A 27,101-nucleotide genomic window follows, 5' to 3' on the forward strand; every position below is an offset into this window, starting at 1 on the left:
AGCATCGCCCCATGGTGGGCGTGCAGGGTGGATCCCGGTCGGGTCCATGTGGGAGTCTGTCTGACTGTCTCTCCCTGTTTCCAGCTTCAGAAAAAAAAAAAAAAAAAGTTTATAATTTATGTATCACTGCTTAATTATCAAGTCATTGAGGTATGCTGAGTTATTCAACCAAAATATAGAGGAATGTCCTCCATACAAGGATCATTGAGTATGTAAATGAGAAGTCAGTTGCCCAAATACATTGACCATAAAAGAGAGGTATTTTTAATTATGTGTTTACCACTTATTCCCTAATTTTGTCTTTCTAAATACCAAATGAAATCTAGGCTTCTTATAATTCAATAGAATGATAGGAGCAAAGCATCATTAAACTGGTCCTGGCCAGGTTGCTCCCTGGCATGCTGAGATCGCGGGTTCCATCCCCAGTCAGGGCACATATGAGAAGCAAGAATGAATGCACAACTGGATGAAACAAAATAATAGAATGGCTAATTGATGCTTCTCTCTCTCTCTGTCTCTCCCTTCACCTCTCTCTCTTTTTCTCAAATCAATGGAAAAAAAATGTTTAAAAAGGCACTGTTAGTTCAGAGGTGGGAAAAAAATAGAACAGAGAGCGTTTGGGGAATAAATCAATAACATTAATAAAAACTTCATTATTTATTTACTCATTCAAAGAACATTCATTAACTTCCATTTACTAGTTAAAAATCATGATACGAGATGCTTGGGCAGATACTCAGATGAAAAAGAAAAATGCTGTTTTTCTTAAGTACTGTTAGTTCGCCAGGTTTATTTGGTCTATGCTTGCAAAAGCAACATTATTATAGTAATGTGGTTGAAATGTAAAGATAATCAGTGCTTCTAGGCCTTATTAAGGTCAGGGTTGCCTATAAGGTTATAGTGAAAGCTAAAGATTTTCTCATAATAATTGCATATTATACATATGCAAAAAACCCCTGTATATTGTTTCAGAGGGTTTTCAGAGAAACAGAAGTCTACCTGTGGATCAAAGATAAATAAAAATCTTCTAATTTGCCAGAAACATATAGTATTTTAAAGATAAACAAAAGCAATCAAAAAAGAAAATCTTTTTACAGTCTATTGGTGTTCATTTTAATGTCAACTTTTATCAAATCGCCTTATTGATGCTCTTTTTCTTATTTTTCATTACTCTTAGAACAGACATCATCTATCCTAACTTCCCTTGACAGTTGATTTCCTGATGATAGTCTACGAGTGTGCTAATCATTCTACTCTCAGTTATTTTTCCCCACCCTATACAACTACTGGTCTGAATCATGTTAACCTCAACTGACATCCCATTTCTTTAGATCCTTCATCATCCATCCTCTCTCCCAAAATAATGTTGTTGAATCCTGACTTATCATTTATCAATTAGTGTATTATTCACTGGGTGAACAACTGTAAACCTACTTTTCCCCAGCCCTGTATGGTTTTCTTTTTCTGTATTTAATTTACATGTGTAATTTAGTTATTTTATATAAAAATCTTAAGCACAAATATATCCTTAAATGTTCATGTGTTATAAAATTACTTTATATGATATAAATAGGTATAAAATCTGCATGAATTCTGAAGATTATTTTAAAATAAGATAAAAATATTTCTACTGAAGTCTAATAAATTTCAACTAATAGCTTAGATATTTTATTATAGGACATAGTTTGATCTTGAGATGTTCATGTTTGACACACACACATTGCAATTTAGGTAGCAGCCTGAAGAAATATTGTTAGTGGTTAGTGTCATGTGTGACAGTAATATAAAATTAATTGATATATGGTTATAAAATTATATTACAGGTTATTGCCTGAAGCCTAATGGTGGCCCCCGTTTCCACTGGGTGACGGTTTCAGTATCTGCTGGTGATGCTCATTTCATCTGCAGCAGGTGCTGGGTTCTTCCTGCTTAGAGGAAGTTTTCAAAAAATATAACTCCATGAGGTCTGTGGAAGAGAGGAGAAAAACATGGAACAATAAGAGGGAATGCATTTTCTTTACAGAAATTGATTTGTCAGATAAACTGTAAGAACCCTGTGATACTGCTTCACTTGTTTCAGCACTTCACTTTCTTGCGTCTTGTCCTTGTTTAAAGTCGCCCTCCCCTCTGTTCAGAATATCTTGCATATGGGGAAATGTCTTTCATTTGGGTGAAAATTTTCTGTGTGAAGCCATGGGAATTTTATGAAGGATTATTTCATGGTATTTTTCTGAATTGAAGTTTGGAGGCAAATAGTGGAACTGATTTAGAGGATGTGATTTCTCAGCTGTTTCCTCCATGGCAGACTCCCACCTATATATTTCCATCAAAGACTTATGAAAAGATGACTGATATAGACCAGTGGAAGCCATCTAATTTATGGGAATAAGGAACTTTATGTCCTACCAGTTTAGTTTACATGTAAATGTTTCTTTGAAGTTCATAATATTTTACTGCTCCCATTTAATGTATACACTTACTTAAACCCATCATGGGGTCTAAGACAATATGATAAAGAGTGTTTTTATAACCTGGTGAAAGCAACAGTATGACAACATGGTGCCATAATGATTAATTCAAAGGAATAGCTAGACTAATTAAAAAATTGAAAGACATTTTTAATCTGTACTAGAATCCTTAGAAAGTTGGAGAGGTTTTGTTACACAAAAACAGAACAAATAGTGCTAAATATCTTATCCTCTTCTCCAGCAATGTCCACCAAGTGGCAGTTACTCAAAATTTTCTCGTCTTTTGCTTCTTCATTCTGTCTGCTACCAAAATGTTTTCCCTTTATTCACCTTATGAATCTGTTCTGTCCTTCATGTAAGTAGTTTTCTTAAAATAAATCACTATTGCTATTCTTGGTTTCTTCAATTTTGCACATGCAGCTATTTCCATGATGAGCAACGAAGGCAGGAACAGAGCATGACAGACGGACAAGTTATACTTAAGCACTTTTTGAACAGATGAGGGTAGAAGTGGTGAAGCATCATTGAACACTGAATAGTGATATGATAATATTTTTGTCCCATTAAAATTTAAAGTAACCTAAAGATACAGAACAAGTAAATATAAGGACCAAATCTAAACATAGACCCTGTGACTCCATATAGTCTATTCTAAGCAAATTCAGCTCCTGATACCAACACTCTTCAGGAATCATATGAATAATAATATATTTATTGTTAGAATAATTTGTTTTATGATAAAAAATACTTAATAATTACCAAAACCATGTTAAAGGAGTAGGAAATAAATGTTTAATATGAGTCAGTCCAACAGGTCAATATTATAGTACAAATCATAGGTCTGAGTTGTTGGAGCATACTGAACTGTATCTGAGAAATATCACTCAAGTATGTGAACAAACACTGTCACTGAATCAGAAAACATGTATTTTGATGCTATTTTATGGCTGTTACTTTCCAGAAGTATTTTGAACATGAGCCGGTTCATGCTTGTACTACACTTTTCAAACCCTGGCACCCTCATTTTATCTTTAACCTCCAGAGAAAATAACTCACCAAATGAGAACCTTCACTTCTATTCTGTTCTTTCTGTTTTTGAAACAGGATTGCTTAAAACTTATCTTTTGAATGTGTTCTTTTTCCTTTGATCATGTCTATTGTAGCTTTATCATAATTATGCCCTATAAAATATTTATGAATTTTTATGCATCCGTGGTTTTATGTGCTCAGTCAATGCTCTTTTTTCATGTTTATCTTCTGTGAAAACAACAAACTTTTAACTCATTCTTCTAATTAACTATTTATAATATATTTTAAAGTAGTTTCAACATTCACAATACTTCAAAGAATTTATTCATAATGAAAGATATCTATTTTAATTGTATATAATTTATTTATAAACAATACCAATTACAGCACAGAATTCTGAAATTTGTTTTTGTCATGTTTACTTACACATTTTACCTTCCCAATAAACTGCTAATAAACTCTGAAAAATATATATATTATAGATATCACACATTAAGATTTTGTTTCATAAGCAATTGATAAAAGTACTTGCTGTCCTTTCTTCTACACAATACAGATTTCATTTTTCATCTAGGTTGATCTTTGACAAGAAGCCAAAGACTTAAAATATTGTTGTCCACTCTTTAAAAACAGAACATTCAATGTAGAAATAGTCTCCAGATTTGGTTTATTTTAATGGAAAAACATTATTTTTATGATAAGAAGATGATTTTAGGAATAATTTTAATGATTTACCCAAACTCTGAGGGGAAAGATATGTCAAGTATGTAAATCAGAGACGAAGGAGTCGGAACTACAAATGGAAAGGTTGTAGTGACTAGGTTGTTTCGGCACATTGAACTATGTGTAACTGAATAACAAAATAAAAATCCTTCTATTTCAGTGATATATTTATAACTTTGATATTACTTTTGCACATATGCATATATATGTACTCTTTAAATATATTTTAAAGATACATAAACTATATATCAAAATTATACCTAAATATATTTTAAAAAGTAAATATATAAAAGACATTTTAACCAGTACCTACAGTGTGTGTGAGTGTGCAAGTTTGTGTGTTTGTATCTTTATAAAGAAATATAAGCCCTGGCCGGTTGGCTCAGCGGTAGAGCGTCGGCCTAGCATGCGGAGGACCCGGGTTCGATTCCCGGCCAGGGCACATAGGAGAAGCGCCCATTTGCTTCTCCACCCCTCCGCCGCACCTTCCTCTCTGTCTCTCTCTTCCCCTCCCGCAGCCAAGGCTCCATTGGAGCAAAGATGGCCCGGGCGCTGGGGATGGCTCTGTGGCCTCTGCCTCAGACGCTAGAGTGGCTCTGGTCACGACGTGGCGACGCCCAGGATGGGCAGAGCATCGCCCCCTGGTGGGCGTGCTGGGTGGATCCCGGTCCGGTGCATGCGGGAGTCTGTCTGACTGTTTCTCCCTGTTTCCAGCTTCAGAAAAATGCAAAAAAAAAAAAGAAATATAATGAATATTAAAATAAACTCTACCTTGTTCCCTGGCCAGTTGGCTCAGTGGTAAAGCATTGACCCAGTGTGTGGATTTTTGTTGCTCGGTCAGGGCACACAGCAAATGTGACCATCTGCTTCTGCACTCCTCCTCCTCTCCCTACTCTCTCACTCTCTCTTCTCCTCCCACAGCAGTGGTTCAATTGATACTAGTGTGTTGGCCCTCAGCACTGAGGATGGCTCTGGGATCCTCTACCTCAGGTACTAAAAATAGCTTTGTTGCAAGCATGGTCCCAGATGGGCAAAGCATTAGCCCCAGATGGGGGTTGCTGGTGGATCCTGATCAGGGCACATGTGGAAGTCTATATCTATCACCTCTCCTCTAACTTAAATTAAAAAAAAAATAAAACAAGGTCAACTCTACCCTTAGGATATACCAAAGTTTGCTGTGCCTCCCTTCTCTTAATTAGATCACACTTTGTACTTCAATTTTAGTGCAGTAGAAATTTTATGGCACCTCATGAAAAAAATTGATTTTCTTTCAAAGTTGATGCCCAAACAATACCTGATATTGGCTATATAATTTTCCAGCCTCTGTTGAAGTCATGTGTCTTCCATTATCAACTCTCTGGGATTTCCTTGCTAGCATTCTCCCTGCGTGACTGTAGGTACATAGTGATAAAGGGCTTTGCAACTGTCTTATGGTGGAGGCTGGACTGGCAGTACCGGGAATGAGCTGCCCCAAATAGAGGAAGTATTTTGAGTCTTCTTCCCTGTCTTAAAAAAATTATAGAAAATAGCATGTTACTCATTGGAAATTTTACATTTCATCTCTTTTGGAAAATCCTGTTAGGGTTTTCATTGGGAAAAAAAATGACAAAGTTTTTCCTTAAAGTTCCGAACACACACATACACGTAAACAAATTCTAGGTTTTATGGAGCTAGAGGGTAAAAGGAGGTCACATTTATTGTGGGGATCATTTTGCAATGTATATAACTGTGTTAAATTATTATGCTGTACATTTGAAACTAGTGTAATGCTGTTAGTCAAATATACTTCAATAAAAAAACCCATAAGAATGAGGTTACAATGTAATTAAAACCTAAATTTTTTCCAAAACAAAAGATTATTTATATGGCAGACATCAAAATTTCAGACCTTGTGAAATTTTTCAAACTCTCCCTTCATTGAATCTCTTAAAATTAATCTTGTTTTGAAAATGGTCAATAATACAAAGCACTTCTTTGAATTCAAAAGAAATACAAATATTTTAAATGATACAATCTCTTAGAGCAAGTGTAAGTTAGAGTGTGGGTTTAAAGTAAGGTTAGGGTATATATTTTGACCCTGGAGAGCAATTTGTTTAAGTTCATCAAAAGTTTTAAAAATTAATTCATTTTTAAAATCTCACTTTTACTCATAAAGTATTTCTCTTGAAGTAACAAGACAAATGACCAATGAGTACTTACAGAGTTATTTATTGCTACTTTCAAATTAAGTATTACCTATTTTTAGACATTAAGGCACTTCCCAGTTTTTAAAACTTTAAAATATATGAAAAAATTATATAATTGTCTATTATGTCCTTGTTAAATGTGTTATATATAATTAGATTTACCATTATGAAGGCTTAGCAGAAAATATTTTTGAGTAAAAACAAGGGCAATGTACAAAGCAATATATTAAATACTTAAAAAAACAAGTTTATATGTATTTCTTTCTACATAGAAGGCTACAAGAATGTTTAAAAAAAGCAATAGTGATTGCCTACAAGTGGTGAACTGCAAAGATTAGCTTTTATATTTTTTGATTATCCTCCATTTTTATACTTTACTTAAATATAACCTATCATTAAAATATCACCAAAACTTGAACTACAGAAAATAATAACACTTTATTACATATTCCTGTAACATGACTTGATAATTATTTTGTTAAAGTATATTGCTTCTCAATACTGTGGGGGGAAAAGAACCAGCAGGGGCATCCTGTGAGATGTGTGCATGTATCTCTTCCTGAGCACCACGCTTAATTTATATTTCTTTAGCTCCCATGACTACTTTTCTAATTTCCCATTAACAATAAAATGTTACATTAGACCTTTTTTTGATAGAGTTGTCATTATTTTTATGAAGATTAATTTAATTCTTATGGCATGTGTTTACTGTAGAGAAATACTTAATTATCTGTACTTACAATTATGTTTACAAAACCCTTTGATCTTTTCTTCAAATTTTACAATTACCCAAATAACACAAGCTCACCTAGTTAGGACCTTTGTCCTCTATGATGTTAAAGAACAGAGATTCTGTTTTTATTTGATAGTTTGTGGGTTAGGCATATATCTACAAAAAGGTAGCCATTCTGTGAAAACCACTCTCACCACCCTTCATTTTCCCCCTAGTGTACTTTTTTGTACATTTTAAACACTTCTTTGATCACAGAGATAAAATAAAAGGAGCTGGAAAGTTCAGATACTCCATGCCTTTGATTGTGGAGAATATTAGGGAAGGAAATCCTTGACGATATCATGAAGGATGTGTGCCTATGGTGCTTCTGACCTCATTTGTTCTTTGTTCAATCTTTTCATCTGATCTATACCTTCATGACTGCCACATCTCCATACATGCCTTCCTTTTATCTTTTATTCACAAAGTTGTAAATAAATGAAAAGCAAAGTTTTACTTCTTCTAGGGATAGTTGCTGCCTTTATAGATCTTAGAGTCAAACACATGGAATGTTAGGTATCAGCCAGCAGATTGGAAAGACTTGAGGAGAAGGAAGCATTGATACCTAGTTTGGAAAAATGTGGTTGGTGCAAAGTAGGTTCAAAGTAGGGTGAATGCTACCTGTTTATATGGTTTCCGAGATGTCTTTAGTACAATAGCTGTAGTGCATGCACATATATTTGTGGGTGCTTTGGGTTTTAATGACTTGAAGGTACTGCTAGCATTTAATGCCTAGAGAACAGTGGTGTTAAATATATTCTTAATGCAAAAAACCATGCTCTCAAAATGTTGGTAATCCCAACTTGAGAAAAATTCAGTTAGTAGTTTTGTGAGCAGGTTTTATGTCAGGCAGGCAAGTGTTGGTGTCCTGATTTTCGCATTTTCTAGTTGGGTGATATTAAGAAAGTCATTGAACTTTCTAAACAGTTTCATATCTAATTTACAAAATGTAAATAATAGATTTTTTAGATATTAAATGAAATGCACAAATTGTTTAATTTACATGTGGCATATGGTGAACATTCAATAACTGTTACCATTTATAGTATCTTATTATCTCCCACAAAAATATATATTCAAAATGTAGCAACCTACTGAATGGCTATGAAGAACATAATAAAATATTGGCTATGTTCAAGCCAAACAATATGAATTTTTAATCTATTTTTTAGCCAGTCTTTGAAGCATAATCTGAATTTCAGCCGTATAGAATGAGTTGGTGTGCCGTCACTATGCCCTGTTTCCCCACGTGATGTTCACTTTGCTGAGATTGCCATCCCCCTCATAGTCAGCTTGGCGGTCTTCCCTTTATTTCATTTAATGAAAATGATTAAAAAACACCTCTTCTGGGAAGCTTCCCTAATACTTGTATCAGTTATTTCTGATTGTTAGTGATAGTACCTAACATACAGGGCTAAGTAATAAGGCTATTTATTGCATAAAGTAACACAATGTAGAGATATTAGCAGCGTGCGGTTCAGGGCCATCTCAGTGTAACGCACGGTATCATCCCAAACCCCGGTGCTGAGCGTCTTTCCATTTGCCATCCTTACACTGTTGGTCTTCATCCTTAGGCTTTTTTATCCTCATCCTCTTAACATGTCTGTAAAGCAAGGCAGGGAGCTCCTCCTCTCAAGTGTGTGTGTGTGTGTGTGTGTGTGTGTGTGTGTGTGTGTGTGTGTGTAAAGAAAACACTTCCCAGGAGAGTCCTAGCAGACTCTGTACCTCAGTTGTCATTCATCAATGTTAGGGTCTCTGCCCTAGCTGCAAGATAGACTGAGAAAGCAAGCATATGGCTTTCTCCACTCCAAAGTGGGAAGTGAGATTTTCTAAAAGAGGAAAAAATACCTGTCATATAGGTAACTAAAAATATTTTCAGCATGACCTGTGTCCACCTTGACCCTCTGTTTCCACTGTCCACAACACGAACTGCTCCATTTTCAGTGCTCTTCCGACACTCCACATACACCCATAGTAGCACATAATTCATGTGATCGTAGGTATTTCTATTTTTGCCTACTTATGGGTAGAAATCCACTGTCTCATTGTATTCTTAGTGCCTATTTTGGTTCACAATAAATGACTATTATCTAAATGATTATGTTTAAAGTCTTTTAATATGGGAAAAATTATAATCAAAATATATATTTTGTGCCTGGCTGGTGGCTAAGTGGATAGAGCATAAGCCTGCTTATGGATGTCCCAGGTTTGTTTCCCACTCAGGGTACACAGGAGAAGTGACCACCTGCTTCTCTCCCTCTGTCTCTCCCTCTTCGCCCTCTCCTGCCCTCTTGCAGCCAGTGGCTCAGTTGGTTTGAGCAAGGCTCTGGACACTGAGAATAGCTTGGTTGGTTCAAGTGCTCAGCTTTAGGTGCTAAAAATAGCTCAGTACTTGAGTAATGGCCCCAGACAGGGTTGCCAGGTGGATCCCAGTCAGGGCACATGTGGGAATCTGCCTCAGTATCTACCTTCCTCTCACCTAAAAAAAAAAAAAAAAAAAAAAAAAAAGGAAGAGAAATATATTTTAAAATCAAAATAGGAACTTGAGATAAGTAAAACTGTAGTCTTTAAAGAGTCATTAATAGTTAAAACACAGCATAAAGAATAGGAGATCTTGCATCATCCCTGAAAGAGTCAAAGCCCAACCATCTGTTTCATCTCACTAAGTTTAGAGATGAGAAAAAAAGATGTGGGTTTTGCTACCCTCTGGGAGATTGGATGAGGATCCCACAGGATTTAGAGAATAAAGCTAGCAAAGAAATGTCAATAATTTAGGCTTTTTCTTCTAAATTTATGAAGAGACCTGTAAAAATTTACTCTTTCTTAACCATATGAAATAAATAACCACAGAGTCAGTGGGCTTTTGAAAAAGAGCAGGTAACAAGGAAATAGAGCATTTATACTGATATTTCAGAAAAAAACACTGAACTACAAAGAATTAATCCAATGATAAAAACTTGAATCAACCATATTGAATGTATTAGTTTTATTCCATTGAAAAATACATCTTTTGTCTTGTTCTAAATCGACAGGGCATTTTACCCTGATAAGTGTAAGTTTGTTCTTGGTAAAGAAGCAGTTTCAAACAGGTTTATGCTGAGTGGTTAGTAATTTTCAATATCCCTGCCTGAATGAAATAACCTATCAATGTCTAAACAATCAAGAAAAAATTTTTCTTCTTGAAAATTAAATGTCAAATTGGATTTGAAATGTTTACAGAGATACCTTTTATTTGTTCATTATGATAGAAATGATAAATGAGCAAGACTTCTTTCTGTGTATAATGTAAGTTTTCAATTTTGTCTTAGTTTTATATACGATGCTTTTGTAAGTACGAATTGCCATTTGCATCACTAAAAACAGTTGGTGCCTAATAAGGCATAGAATGATTGCAAATTTGGTAGCCAATAGAAAGCATACAAATATACAATTAACTACAATTTTCTTGTAATATAAAGATATCACATTTTTGCACACTCATCTCATGAGAGCACACACACACACACACACACACACTTCTGAAATTCATTTATTTCCCAGCCAAGGATGTTATTTATTTGAGCATTTTTATTATTTTTTAATAAAATCCTGTCATGTAGTTCTAGGCATTATTGCTGGTTTTTGTCCTATACAGATATATTTTGACTGTTATTTGACATCAATGAGAAATAATAGGCATTTTATTATTTAAGTAAGTAGTGTTGAAACTAGCCAAAACTGACTTAGGAGAAAAGGGCCTTTAAGTTAGTGGTAAAATAGCTAGCAGCTTTCTTGTTTCCTGCTTATTTAATCAGACTGATATAAATGAGACGTGGGTTGTGAGATAGGAATCTAGTATTAGTTTTCTTTTGCTGTTGTAACAAATTGTCAAAAAGATAGTGGTTAAAAGCAACACATGTTTATTATCTTACAGTTCTGGAGGTCAGAGCCTAAATAATGTCCACAGGACTGAGTTCTTTTGGAGGTTCTAAGTGATAATACAGTTTCTTGCCTTTTCCAGCTTTAAGATGCTGCCCACATTCCTTGGCTCTTGGTACCTTCCACCGATCACTCAGCTTCTGCTTCTGTGGTTGTCTTCTCTCTTTTCTGACTTCCCTCTTATAAGAACACTGGTAATTGCAATCAGCTCACCTGAATGTTCCAGAGTCAAGATTCTTAATCACGTCTGCTCAGTCCCTTTTGCTATGTATCCATTCTCAGGTTCTGGGAATTAGGATGTGGACATTTGGAGTTGCCATTATGCAATCCACCACAGGGCTCTAATTCAAACATTTGAATCATTTCTCCTAATCAGTCTTAGCTTCAGAGGTAACAGAGCTCTGGGTAGAGCTAGCTGTATACTAATTTTAAAATTCAAGAACATGTGTACATATTGTGCATGTGAGCACATATATCTGTAGTTTGAGCAATTAACTTTCTAAGTTATGCATAATGACTCAGCATGACAATGAGAATTGTTGATTGAAAAACATATTACTATTTAAGTATGATACTCTTCATTACTATTTGCCCCTCTAATTTAAGCCTGGAAAGGTATTTTTTTAAGTGAGAGGAGGAGAGACAGAGAGACAGATTACCACATGCCCTCCCACTGGGACCCACCTGGCAAACCCCCTCTGCCCATCTGGGGCCATTGCTGCAGCATCCAAGCTTTTCTTAGCATCTGAAGAAGAGGCTCCACAGAGCCATCCTCAGTATGTTGGGAGGGGGGCAAAATGGGGACGACTCCCTTCAACCAGCTGAACCATGGCTGCAGTAGGAGATGAGAGAGAGGGAAGAGGGAGGAGGAGGGGTGGAGAAGCAGATGGTCACTTCTGTGTATGTCCTGACCGGGAATCAAACCCATGACATCCATATGCTGGTGCTCTACCACTGAGCCATCTGGCCAGGGCAAGGTTGGTTTATAAAAAAAAATAAATTTAACATAGATAAATGATACCACAAATTACAATCTTATTGTATATAATAAGGTTTATTATTATTATTATTTTTGGTAAACCATGCATTTTATGAAGGGGATATATTGCTTGGTAAAATGTAGCTGCCAAGTTTGACCATATTTTAGCTACCTTCTCCATATCAGTCTCCAAAAATATGTAAAATCGAAATAAATTTTTGTATTCCTATTAAACATGGACTTAAAATAACTAGTTTTATTTTATCTCACACTTATAATGATGATATCCCTAGAGAACTATCTTTTTAAAAAAAAACTATCATTAACGTATTTGGCTAAGTTACCATTGTATAACCAGCTATTGTAAAAGTGTAATTTTCAGTACAGTCTCTTTAAGAGACTCTGGAGATTAACATTGAATCTCTCGCAAGTTTGATTTTAGTTTTCATGGATGCTTTAATTTTATGTGGTATAGTTTTTACTACTGAGGGTTTTTTAATCATGGGAGAATTTAGTGGTTTTTTTTGGTGATTAAATAAAGCTACTTATTATTCTGATAAAACACAAAACACTGTGATTGCTTTGGTTTTTCTTTTCTCCCCCTTTTTCTAAAACTAATGTATAATTTTTAAATAAAATTTTATATTTTTTCATTGAAATTACCTTGTTAGGAGCAAATAAAAAGTCTAGAATGGAACTTCTGCCCTCTAGAAAATCTGATCCCATAGTTATTATACATAGAGTACATAATGAGAATGTTTTGGTGGTTTGAGTAGAGGGTGATGGAGGAAGAAAAAGTTTGTTGGGGAAGTTTTTTTTAAAGTAGGTAAAATGTCATTGAAATTTAGAAAAGGACTAGAATTTTGTTTTGGGGAAAAGGCATTCCAAGCAGAGGAGTAAAGAGTAAAGACATAGAAATAATATATTTAGGGTAAGTGGATAGAACAGTAAAAATCTAAAGGTGTATGCTGAATACTGAAAGGATGGCAAAAATCGCTAACCATATTATGAAAAACAATTTATATAAAAGTTTGAGCAATTCATTCTTCATCTACATTTGCACTTTTTTAAAGTTGGTGAATATAAAAAGTTTAATGTAATTCTTGATACTTTATAACTAAAATCATTTTTTTTAACTTTTATATGAGCTTCACCTAAATCTGAAGATGAATTAATATATTCTGTAGGTCTCTCCAAGAATTCTGTTGTATTAGTAATGAATTACTGCCTGTTATATGAAAGAAAGGAAATATAGCCATATTTCCCTTTTAGAAGTTATTAATGATATACTGTAATTAACCATCCTATGTTTAAATTAACAAGGATACATAGATAGAGTAAATAAGTGTTGTTGATGTGACTGAGTTTAGAAAACCTGTTGCAGCATTTTTCTATAACTTAGCTTATGCAAAACGTTGTACTTACTATTTAATGTAGCTAGGAGCAATATCAGACTCCTTAGACATTTAGATGTTAAATGGGAACTATCCCTCATTTGACTTTAATTTGTACTTAGCTACCAGAATTTATTAATTATACTTCCTTTAAATTTTCCTGTAGTATCCTGTTTTGCAGTAGTAGCCAATTTGTTGATAAACTAACATTCTCATTAGTATTTAAATAGGTAGTCAACATCTCAGGGAAACGGCATAACATGATTATAAATCAGTTATGGTGAAGTACCCAAGGAGCTGAAAGCTACACAGTTATTCAATAGACTCCTATTGACAGATAATAGTTTTACTATTTGATTTTGACTCTTTCTTATTTTAAAAAGACCAAAATTAGCATCATGATATTAAAATGAAAAAAAGTAAGTTAGCTAGTCTGTGGCAACTCATGTATAGTAAGTCTTTCAGCTAAGACTATCTATATCCTACTTCCAAAAGAATTATAAAATTTTATTAAAACATGTAATTAGATATTTTCTTGTAAGGGCAGCAGGATTAGCATACTAAGTTTTTCTCATGCCAGGATGAATCCAAACTCAGTAAACTCTATGGGCTATGGTTGTCCTAATCTTTTCATGTATTTTGATTTCAAGAGTCTATTATTACAAAGAGATAGGCGTGGAACTGTCTTTGATCTTCTTCCTTAGGGATTTAAGCGAAACTGCCAGCACTGTCTGATAACCTTCTTGTTTTAATTGTAGTGTATGACATTATGTTTTTCACAATAGGAAGACATTTAAAATAAGATTGGATTGGCTATCTAAGAAGCATAGCATGAAGCATAAAATGGGATAAATGAGAAATACACATACGCACAACATATTTAGCTTCTCATTCAAGGAACTCAATCCAGTGAATATATTTTAAAATAATCACCTTGAAATACTAAAGGTTCATTTATTTGAATCCTGTAATGGATAGTTTTAAAAATTGACCTTAAAATAGAATACCTGGTTGAAAATAAATAGATGAGTTGTGAGAAGCTCTTCTTAACAGCTATTTCTTTTTTTTTTTTTTTTTTAATTTTTTTTTAATTTATTTATTCATTTTAGAGCGGGGAGAGAGAGAGAGAGAGAGAGAGAGAGAGAGAGGGAGGGGAGACAGAGAGAGAGAAGGGGGGAGGAGCTGGAAGCATCAACTCCCATATGTGCCTTGACCAGGCAAGCCCAGGGTTTCGAACCGGCGACCTCAGCATTTCCAGGTCGACGCTTTATCCACTGCGCCACCACAGGTCAAGCCTTAACAGCTATTTCTTAAAGGCATAATATAAAACTCTCCCCCAAATTGCAATGTGCAAATTGTCTTTAAAAGTTGAAGCTTGATCTGCAAATTGATAATATTGGCCCACTAAGTAAGCCCCTCAGACCTATTTTACTTCTTGAAAGAAAGATTAAAAAGTTGTTTTTGAATCATGATAGATTAGTGTTTATGTCTATACACACATGAAGACCTATTGAGGATGGGTGTTGTGCATATTTTTCAAAGGGATTTTCTTCTTGAGTTTTACCAGGAGATTATTCTGTACTTATGGCTTAATGGAGGTGAACATTTTGACATTAATGCAAAAGTAAATGAACAAAACTCTCAACTGTCAAATGTAAACATTTCAATCTTAGCTGGATCTTCTTTGCCCTTAGAAAGAAATCCTTTCCTAAATTCCTAGTTGATTCCTTTCCAATTTCTCACAGCAGTTATTCTAAATTTTTACCATGCCTTCCAATTCTACTTCCTCAAATTTCAAAATGTTGCTTTTCAGTTCCCTGAGAATACACAACCATGTAAGAGTGCCTTAACTTTCTTTTCTACCAGCTAATAATTTCTCCATTTCACTTTTCTATCCTTTCTTTTTGGCTCCCAGTATTGTTTAGGTTCGTACTCCAGCCCCATGAGTTTTTCTTAGGAAAGTGCTCCACTTTCATATCCCTCTTGGGCCTCCAGGCTCTTTCCTTCTTCAGTGGCACCTTCAGCTCAGTCTGCAAGTCTATGCCATCTTTTCAGAACATTTCATACCTGGATTTTGTCACTGGTGATCCCCTTCCTCAGTCTCCATTCCCTTGCCCTTCCCTCATATTCCTGGCAAAAAACTGTCTTCCCTGTCTCTTCACATGACCTGTGCTTATTTCTCTTTCTCTGTCTCTTCTTCCATCACCACCCCCCACCTCACTGTAATTTCAGCTCCATCTATTCCCATGTCTTCACTGTCTTCTTACAGCTTCAGTTTTGCTCTGTGTTTCCAGTTTTGATCATGCTTCTGAATTCCAGGCTTAAATGTATCACTGCCTAATGCAGGCGTCCCCAAACTACAGGCCCGCAGGCCGCATGTGGCCCCCTGAGGCCATTTATCCGCCCCCACCGCACTTCTGGAAGGGGCACCTCTTTCATTGGTGGTCAGTGAGAGGAGCACTGTATGTGGCGGCCCTCCAACAGTCTGAGGGACAGTGAACTGGCCCCCTGTGTAAAAAGTTTTGGGACCCCTGGCCTATTTAGGAATGAATGCCTATTCATTCCTAAATGTCTCTCAAGTACCTCATGCTCAGGATATTCCATAGGACTTACTTTCTAATATACTATACAATTAAGTCATTTTTTTTTGTTTCTGTTTCTATCCCACACTATAATGTGCTCCGCAATGGCAGGGATTTCTTCTTTGCTCCTTCCCCACCACACACACTATTGTATCTGTGTACTAGAATATAGAAGAAGTTCAATAATATTTGCTAAATAAAGAAATAAGTGTACAAATTAAGATATCTGAGGTTTGAACTAAAAAGAACTATAAATGTACTAATTATGTTCTCTATTATCTCTGCTATTATTATTTCACTGTCCACACGTGACTAGGCTGTCATGTAAATTTAAACATACACATATATACACAGTATGTTTTTTTTCTATGTGAATGTTCTACCTTAATTTTGAGATACTATTTAATCAATTTCTGAGGCTATTTACTTTGAGATATCATTGAGCCTTTTATTCATTGATTCACCAATTCCTAATGGAATAGGATATTCATTTTAGTCCCCCTACTTTAGTCTAATCATCTTGAACTTTTCTCTAGATAATTGCAATAGTCTAACAGATATACTGTAACATATTTTATCATTAAACCCTTTCGTAAGTACTTTTTCATAGCTTCAAATGATTTACAAATTGCTCTCTACAGTAATCATTAGGCCCTTTATTATTGACCCTGACCTATGTTTTTGATGCTATTTTCCAACACTATTTGCTGTGCTATTTTCCAATAGTTCTTTATGGTTCTTCTTTATACTTTCAGTCAGTACTTACTGACTATTTATTGAGTCAGGCACTGTGCAGTGACATTTAGCAAGGCATCATCTCTTTTCTCCTCTCCTCATAGCAATTTGTTATAGTTTGGGAAGAATGAAAGAAAACTTAGCATCTTAAGATCACAGATCAAATGTCGACTAGCAATAGGTACAATGAACAATTCTTCTAATTTTTCTAGAATAGACCTGGTTTATACATTTTGCCCTGGTATAATTATTACCATGCTTTCTTTATTATCAGAACTCTCTAAGTTCAGTGATAAATTATATGGCCTCTTTATAAACAAAATAACTTGTATTTTATCCTGTGTTCTTTCCTCATGTTAACTACAAAAGTTATGGGACTATCTAAGCAAAAATGGAATTCCCCTCTCTTAACATTGGAACATACTTATAGATGTGATACAATGTTTGGTGGAGAAAACCCAGGTCTTATAACTTGTGTGTCATCTTCAACTTTTACTTGTCTCAAATTCATTTTAATAGCCACTGCTTTAGTAGTTTTGTTTATATTACCCTTTGTCAGTACTGTCCTATATTTACTCTCCATTTATTCATATCCTACTCATCTTTAAAGTTATGCTCACATCCCCAAACTGTTCTTTGTATTTGTCTCCACCTGACTCTACCTGTGGTTGCTCCTTTTAACAGCTATGTTTGTTAGATAATTTATTTGGCAACATTTTGCATAGGAAGTCCCTTGGTACTCCTGCATCTGTTGGCACAGTACTCTGCTGGACCCTTGAAGAGAAAGACTCTGGCTTCCACATCTTTGATTCGGTAGCACCAAGTCTGGTGTCAAATATAGAATATGCTCGAGAACTTAATTGTTTAATGTAAAAAACAACCATAATTATGATAGCAGTGGTCATGAGAATGGTATTGATAGAAAATTTATTGAAAATTATATATAGGTTATAATAATATTAATTTTTAGGAAATATCTATAGTTTAAAAGTGGAAAATTAATTATATACCCATGTCTATAGATTAAAGGTGTAATTTGTATTTGTAATGTATATTAATTGAAAGTTATGTTGGGGTGAGTAGGAGAAAAGAAGTTGAGGAAGAGAAAGGAAAGATATACTATATTTTATCAAACCATTAAAGGGAAGATACACCATTATTTTGTAATTGCTAGGGTAAAAATGCCAATTAAGCTCTGGTCTAATGCTTTCGTGTTACTTAGAAATTTTTTGATATATATTGAAATACCTATTTACTCATGGATTTTTGAAATTTTGAATCATTCCTGTACATACCTACAAAAGTATAAGTGATATCATATGACTATGGTGTTCCCAGTACTCTTCATAGTCAAAGGTCATTCATTGTAAATTATATATATATATATATACATATATATATATATTCCAGTTAAAACATAAAAATGAAATATTTTATCAAATAAATTTATAGCGTTGCAAAGAAACAACATCTGATGGATTTACTGGGACTTGAAGAAGGGCTATAAGTCTTAAATATTCTTAAATAGTAGTGGGAAAATAATAGACTTTTTTGGATACATAAACTGTAGAAGTCTGAGTTAGAACAAAGCTTTATAAAAATTTACTATCATTTTTGCTGTTTGGTAATCAGAACTGTCACCTGAGGATAAAAAGCAAAAAGGAGAATAAAATATTATAAGATTGTGTATCTAATTAATGTAGAGACATGCAGCTCCAGTATTAGGATGGAAAGTTAAGTACTGAAAACTCAGAGAAGCAGTCAGGCACAAATGTAACTTTTATTACAGATTTTTTTTTCTCTTGGGGCAAAGGAGGAATAAAAAATTTTGTGTTTAAAACTTCTGCTCTCGATTAACATCTATTAAATCTGCTCTCAGGTATATCTATATGCCTTATCCAGTATGACAAAGCCTCTAGTCATAAATATAAACAGAATTCCTAACTATTCCAGGACGGACTGTGTGAGACCACATCAAAGTCAGTTCTTTCAAAGTGGTGTAATTGAGCTGAGTGGCTAAAACTAAGAAAAATAATTGGTTTAGCTTTGCCACGGAAAAGAAACTGTGGATCACATCCATATACCCTATGTATTGCTTTCTCACATTTCATCTTTGTATTGCTCTTGTGTTCATGTTCAGATCATTCATATTTTATTTTGAAACATTTTCATTTTCAGATCAGCAGTTGTGTGATCCTGGTGAATTTCTTTGCCACGATCATGTGACTTGTGTCTCCCAGAGCTGGCTGTGTGACGGGGACCCCGACTGCCCTGATGATTCGGACGAGTCGTTAGATACCTGTGAGTAGAAAGGTTTTTATGCTCTTCGGGTTTACCTTACGTGTGAAACTAAATGTCAGTTGTTTTCACTGATGACTGATGTAATTGATTCTCCTTTTTTCCAGCTAGCTTAAGAAGCTTCAAAACTTTGGTTTATGTTTTCTTTAAAATGACTATGTGGGCCCATTCAGTTGGTTCAGTCTTTTAAGAGTGTTATTCTGAACCAACAAGGTTGCAGGTTCAATCCAGGTTGTGGATTCGATCCCTAGTCAGGGCACACACAGGAAACAACCAATGAATGCACAGCTAAGTGGAACAATCCATGGATGCTTCCCTTCCCCCTCTCCTATCTCTGTCTCTCTAAAAATCAATCAGTAAATAAAATATAAACCCTGGCCGGAATAGGTCGGTTGCTTGGAGCGTCATCCCAAAGCACAGAAGTTGCTGGTTCCATTTAATCCCTGGTCAGGGCACATATAGGATCAGCTCTATGTTCCTGTCCCCCTGACCTCTCTCTCCCTCAGTCTCTCCCTTTAAAAAGAAAAAAAAAAAAAGACTATCTGAATGAAAGCATAAAGTGCAGTTTTGTAGTGGGAACTGAATTATGAAGGAAAGAAAATGCAAGGTTACTTATTTCAAAGTGATTGTGTTCCTATTAGGGAAAAAAATGGCTTGAAGAGGAAGATAATCCTTTAAAACATGGCACTAAAGGAGAATAAGACTCTCCAAAAATTTATCTCACACACTTTCAGGCAGAAGAGCACATAGAAGGAATACTGAGCTAATGAAGCTTTACATCCACATTATTTCTGTTAATATCATAGGGCATGACACAAACTATTAATTATCTTCTTTTGAAATAGAAAAAAACTATATTTATCCATTTGCACAATGAGAATTTTTTCTTTTATAATATCATGTAGAAGTTCACAATGCATATGGATTTTTATTGCAATTTTATTGCAGTATCTGACTCAAAATCCACTGAGGACTTTTTTCCCACATGAAAAAAAAATGCTACAAAAACAACATTGTAAATAAATAGTATCCCCCGGCCAGATAGCTCGGTTGTTGGGCATTGTGCGGAGCAGGGAGGCTGCCAGTTCGACGTCCAGTCAGGGCACATCCAAGAACAGATTGATGTTCTGATCTCTGTGCGTCTTTCTCTTCATTCTTCTCTCTGAAATCAGTAAAATAAACATTTTTTTTTAAGAAAGAGCTTTAAAAAATAAGAAGCCACAGCTAAGGGTGATGTAATGTTATAAAACAACCATTATCATAAGGAGTATGAACGGTTCTTTAAATTTTTATATTGATGTTTCAGGCATTTGTAGTATGAGTCTGTGCTCCCCATGCAACCAAGTATGTCAGCTTATCAATATCATTCTCAAAGGGAAAAGTGGAAAAAACAATCTATCATCTGATTGCTGAATAGTTTAGAGATAACGCTATTGGTTTCATTCTTCTCTACTTGTTTGCATAGCTTATAGAAAGTGCCAATAGAAATTTTGATGTAAAGCTTGCCATTAGAAAGCAGAGGCAATCCTTACTCATTTTCTTTATGTTTGCTAGTGTTTTTAAAATTTCAGTCACATATGGGTCCTTGTATATTTGCATGAATTGTTTCTTTTTACTTTGAGCAGGTCACTTCTTACACAGAAAAAGGTTTTAGTTGTTTACTACATTTGAAATTTTTTAGCAATTGTACCAGTTTAATTCTGGAAGCCTTTCCTGGACTTTCCATAGAATAGAAAGGATGCTAGACATAAAAAGAGGAAATAATCGATTTATAGGAAAAAAACTCTAATCAAATGTAGAAATCAAATGTTTTAAATCCATATAAAAGACTATTATTTAGCAACAGAAAAGAATGAAGTACTTATACATGCTATGTTGATATACCTTAAAACATGCTAAGGAAAAGGAGTCCCAGGAGATCCTATATTTTATGACGTGGTTCATAGAAATATCCTAAATTGACAAATATATATATAGATATGGGAAGTAGATGAGTGGTGCAGTGGAAGGCAATGAGGATGAACTGCTGATGAGTATGGGGTCCCTTTTTGGTGTAATTAAAATATTTTTTAAGTAGGATTGCAGTTATGGTTGCACAACTCTGTTATATATTTTAAAACATTGAATTTTGTTTACTAAAAGGGGTAAATTTTATTATATATAATTTTATCTTTATAAAGTTGATTAAAATGGGAATAAATCTCAATATTATTCCTGAGTATAGTTGGCTCAGTACTGTAAAAAACCAACAATAATAAACTCTCTGCCATTAAATATATATATATTCTCTTTAAGCTTTACCCTTTTTATTGAACTGTCACCAAGGAGTCCTTTCCTCATTAGCAGAAAGGAATATAATAGCATCATCAGAATGTTTAGATTTTTGAGTTTTGATAATGGAGTATAGCATTTCTGTCATTATCTTCCCCAAAATTCCTGATGGGAAAGAAATTTTCAGGGACATTAGATATATTTTTGGTATCCATATATAAGAAATCGAGGTTGAAAAAATGCTCTGGAGCTATGCACCTTGCACAATGCAAAAATAATTGAAAATATAAAGACTGGATAGCCTACCTAGGCAGAAGTTCCCCTTATGCTGGTGAAGAATAGAGAATGATGGTATTCCCTTTTGCTCAGGACTAAGATGAGTAGGTAAATTAAACTGGATCTGATTTGTGGTATGGTGTAGGAGCAAGGACCTGGATTGTCACAACAAAAGCTCCAAGAGAGAACACCTCACAGAAAATGTCAAATTGGCTATATGACAGATAATCTGCTATCCCTCCCATGCTGACTTCATGCCTCTGGAGCATGGCTGATACCAGCAGGGTCACATCAGTGGACCAGACATGTGTTTGCCAGCCAGTATCCACACTGACTGATTGGGCATCTGCTCTGACTGGTCAGTCTCTCCACCACAATGTTCTTAAATATTTTGAATATCCATCCTGCCCAGAAAGTAAACACCATCTTGGGTTTATGAAAAAGGTGGGTCTTTCAATTCACAGAATTTGTAGCTTTAGCAGACTGAGGTCTCAAATTAGAAATTACATGTGGGTTAATTAAAACTGTTGATTGATAGATTTTTCTGCTTACTTAGTTTTTAAAATGAAATTCATACTTACTCAAAATATTTTTGGCACTTTCTAAGTGTAAGCTTATTTATTCTCCAATGACATTTGATTAATTAGATTTATTTATTTTTTTTTATTTTGGCCATTCTGATTTTATTCTTGCATATCAAAATTGCTGAATATCCTTAAAGAAAACACTAAAACTATTGTTATATCAATGAACCATACAACAAAGACAGAAATAACTCTTTATATACTTGGGTAATCAAACTAGGCAACGTATTTTGATCTACATTTAATCTGCCTGTTTCAGATGAATGGTCTTAGATAATACCAGTTAAATCTGAACAAGCATAGAAAACCCTTATAAAAGATATCAGACTTCAAATTTTCATTTATCAATCCAGATGTTGACAGTTACCATTTTTTCTAATCATAGTGCTTTATAATGTATTTTCCTATGACATTCATTTCCAGTCATCACTGATCTACATACAATAGTGCATAATTTAATAATTATCTGAATGTATACCTTTGGTATGAAAGATAGATACTAGAAATCAAAAGCCATGAAGACATTCTCAGGAAGGCTGATTTTGTGCTTAGTGTAAAAACAAATGTATGTTATTAGTTTTGCTATGAAGTATGTTGTATCTACAAAATATTAGATGAAAACTGCTGAAGCAATACACATATTTTTCTTAAATCCACTTAGCCTTTAAAATGATAAGAAAACTAATATAGCATGGAATTTATTATGACATTATAAAATGTCAAAATTTCTATAGGAAAAAAACCACGATATTGTCAAGGAAGAAGAAAAGCTTTCCTTGTGAAATGCTGATGCCCAAAATGCGCTAGAAGATAAACATGCACTCAGAAAACCAAGATGAGTTTCCTAAAATATGAAAATGGAGAACTTTAATAATTTATAGCCTTGCCCTTGGATGAGAAATTATTCTTTAGCTTTGTATTAAAAATGAAAGTCTATAATGCTCTACATTATTTGCAGTAATTTTGTTAAATAAATGGCTAATCATCTTTGGGCCCCATGAGGTCATGAGAATAAGAAATCAGGGAAATCACTGTCCTTCTTCTCAGGGCTTGCCATTCAGTTGTTTGTCTCGAGCTGTGTGTGACAAGAATTAAAATGAAGAGTGGAAACATTTATTTGTGAAGTGAAAGCTTGGTGCCACCTGTGGCCGGAAAGTCTTCTTGAAAGGCACTTTTATTGCAAAGTATTCAAAATTTAATTCCTTCTAGGATTTTCTGTTGAATGCTTAATGATACTTCCTTTCCAACAATCAGCTCCAGCTGATGTTTGATATTTTCTGGGAAACTGACTTTAATATACTTAAAACAGATTCATTCTTTAAAAGTCAGAGCAGTATTAGTGCTGTTATTTCTCCTTCTTTCCTATTGCCCTCTACTACCCTCCCACCCCCGCTCAGAAAATTATTCAGGGCACTTTAATTACAGATCATGTTTCTGATATATGACTCATTTGCTAACAAAGAAGAGTGACAATGGCCTTATAAGGGGGTAGCATTTGCAACCCGAATGGTTGTGATAATTTACTGTCAATTGGTTGTGATAATTGATTCTGTCCTGTCCTTCTGCAGGAATCAGCTTTTTCTGTAAAAAACCAGATGATAGGCCCTGGCCCGTTGTCTCAGTGGTAGAGCGTCGGCCTGGTGTGCAGGAGTCCTAGGTTCTATTCCCGGCCAGGGCACACAGGAGAAGCGCCCATCTGCTTCTCCACCCCTCCCCCTCTCCTTCCTCTCTGTCTCTCTCTTCCCCTCCCGCAGCCAAGACTCCACTGGAGCAAAGTTTGCCCAGGCGCTGAGGATGGCTCCATGGCCTCTGCCTCAGGCGCTAGAGTGGCTCTGGTTGCAACAGAGCAACGCCCCCTAGTGGGCATGCCGGGTGGATCCCAGTGGGGCGCATGCAGGAATCTGTCTGACTGCCTCCCCGTTTCCAGCTTCGGAAAAATACAAAAAAACAAAAAAAACAAAAAAGAACCAGATGATAAATATCGTAGAGTTTATGAGCCCATATGATCTTTGTTGAATAGTTTCCTTGTTTTGTTTGTTTGTTTTTTAAATGCTTTAAAATGGAAAACACATTCTCAGCTTATACTCTGTACAAAAATAAGTCACAGACTTGATAAGGCCTACAGGCTGAAGTTTCCCAATTCATTTCAATGTCATTGCTGCACTATGTATATCTACTGTGAACCTAAAGAGGTGGGTCTGTGCCCAGGTAGAGTCACCACAGGAAACAGAATAACCCCTCACAGTGCAAGCTTGTGACATGGAGCTGTGTTTATACCCCCACCATACAGTGCCACACTCAGGCCATACAGCGTTTTTTTATAGAAGCGGGATTTTTATTCTTCTATGGTTGCATGCCACCTTATTGCTTAGGATTGCATTTCATCACATAGAACAGAAACAGTAGCTTACCTAAATAGGGTTTTCTTTTACTCACTCAAAAAGATGAAGAAGTAAAGCGTTCAGAATTAAGATGACTGTGGTAGAGTGGCACCTGGCTTTCTCCATCCTTCTGTCCTGCCGTCCATAGCGTGGCGCTGTCAGACTCACGGCCACAGTGGGGCTGCTCTGCCTCTGCCAGTAGACAGTTCCACTCAGGCAGAAACATGGGAAAGAGAAAAGGCAAGTGCCAATGAGTTACTCTGTTTTTCAGAAAAGCAATAACTTTTTACAAAAAGCTAAGTCAGTATATAAGTGCTTCGATCTCCTTTACCAGAACTGCTCATATGGGGTGTGGAGCAATGAGTGTCTTCAACAGGGGCTTGTTGCCTTTCAAAATGGAATCAGTGGCTCTGCCAGGAGGGAGGAAGGGGCGAGTAGATACTGGGTAGGCATGTGCCTTGTGTGTCCGTCCCTCCACTCTCTTTTCTTCTCTCCATCCACTGTGTAGGGAATGCCAAGCACAGTGTACCATCTGGGTTTCTGAATCTCAACTACTTGTTTCCAAGGTCAATTCTTCCACAAATATCTTTTCTCCTGGGAAACTGACTTAACCACTTCAGGACTCCATGATCTCATCTGTACAATGGACATGATAGTAACTGCCTCATAGTGAAGTGCTTGGATGATGCCTGCTCTACAGTAGGACCCCATCTCTACTGCAGACCCCATTCTGCATTCCAGATACTCAGAGCTCTGAGCAAGCACTGTACCCTACAGTTCTTCTTTGGGAGCATCCTAACTGCCCCCCAATCCCAGTCTTACTTAAAGTCAGTTTTATTACCTAAGTCGTGACTAGGAATAAAATTAATTTACCACATACACAAATTCAAGTTAAATTATCAACAGTTTCTAATAATTAGGTATATTAATTACATTTAAATATTAAGACAAATTTGGTTAGAGATTATTTTTGGGACAGGTGGCTTTTTCTAAGAACACTTCCAAAAACATCATGTTGCCCAATTGACTAAAGTTAAACCATATGGCTAAAAACACATTAGTGAATAATATTTTATAATTGACACTGCAGTCCTGGAATATAGATGTTATTTCATCTTAGGAAATTGAGTTTATGGTTCTTCCATACTCCTCTAAGTTGGCTGTTATTAGTGAAAAACAGAGTTTAGGTTTCTTTAAAGTTGTCCTCCTTTTTGGTGTGTTTTTAAATAATGAGGTAAGGAAGGATCTTACTCAGGGGTTTCCAAACTGCGGCCCCCTGAGGCCATTTTTCCAGCCCCCTCCGCACTTCTGGAAGGGGCACCTCTTTCATTGGTGGTCAATGAGAGGACCACCACGTGGCATCGCTCACGTACAATACTACTTCCAGTGATGCAGGACGCACGGCTCAGGGAGCGTGTCATATCACTTGTTACAGCTAGCAGTGACAAATATGGAACCGGACATTGACCATCTCGTTAGCCAAGAGCAGGTCCCTAGTTCCCATTGAAATACTGGTCAGTTAGTTGATTTAAATTTACTTGTTCTTTATTTTAAATATTGTATTTGTTCCGTTTTGTTTTTTTTACTTTAAAATGAGATATGTGCAGTGTGCATAGGGATTTGTTCATAGTTTTTTTTATAGTCCGGTACTCCAATGGTCTGAGGGACAGTGAACTGGCCCCCTGTGTAAAAAGTTTGGGGACCCCTTATCTTACTCCTAAAAAGACCCCAGAGGCCACCAATTCATAAGTATGGAATCATTTGAAAAACACAGAAGGCTCTCCCAACAGAATATTGTAACATTGGCTTAGGGAGTGAAGACTTCTAATTGAATAATGTGCAAAAAAAACAAGTCTCCTGAGTAATAGGAATAGAAGCATTTATAGAAAATAAAAGTGGCTGTAAGTTGTTAGGGTTAGATGTGCCATGCCTCTGCATGAAGTAACCATTGCCTTTATTACATTTGTGTTGTATGATTTTAACTGTATTTAGATAGAAAGATATTAATGAACCTCTTATATTCACACAATGGCCTTTCCCTTAGGATATAAGGTAGAAATCCTTTTATAATTTCTTCCTAAACCTTCTTTCCTTGACAGAGGTCAGAGAAAAATTGAAATTCAGGTGGGATATTATTAGCAAATAGATATTGCTCTTTAAACATATATAGTAGCTTATCACTGAAAGTAGACTATAGGAACAATAAAATGAATGGAAATATGGTCCTTGTTTCTAAGTAATAGTGATTGAGGGGTCGCTTTGCAATGAGCTAATATAGGAGAACCACAAAGCAGAGCTTTTGTTAGGTAGAGAAGCTGAAATGATTTTACAGAGTAAAGGGAAAGCATATGAGACCCTTGGGGACAGTTTATGTCTCTTTCAATTCATTTTGTTTTGTTCTTCATTTTACTGTGAGGCTCTTTGTTTTAACAGTAGAGAGGCCAAAACACTGACCCACCATTAATAATAAAAGGACTCCCACCTGAGCGTTGATATGAAGGGATG

At 35.5% G+C, this 27,101-nt stretch overlaps 1 protein-coding gene across 1 annotated transcript in view; it reads left to right on the plus strand.

Moving 5' to 3' along the window:
* LRP1B (LDL receptor related protein 1B) overlaps positions 1-27,101 on the plus strand; it is a 2,131,860-nt gene that overhangs the window by 365,876 nt on the left and 1,738,883 nt on the right. Inside the window, exon 2 of the mRNA XM_066281034.1 lies at positions 18,965-19,087. Within this exon, the coding sequence (XP_066137131.1) occupies positions 18,965-19,087 (123 nt within the window). The remainder of the gene's footprint in view (positions 1-18,964; positions 19,088-27,101) is intronic.

Source organism: Saccopteryx bilineata, chromosome 5, assembly GCF_036850765.1.
Source record: "Saccopteryx bilineata isolate mSacBil1 chromosome 5, mSacBil1_pri_phased_curated, whole genome shotgun sequence".
Taxonomy (NCBI): domain Eukaryota; kingdom Metazoa; phylum Chordata; class Mammalia; order Chiroptera; family Emballonuridae; genus Saccopteryx; species Saccopteryx bilineata.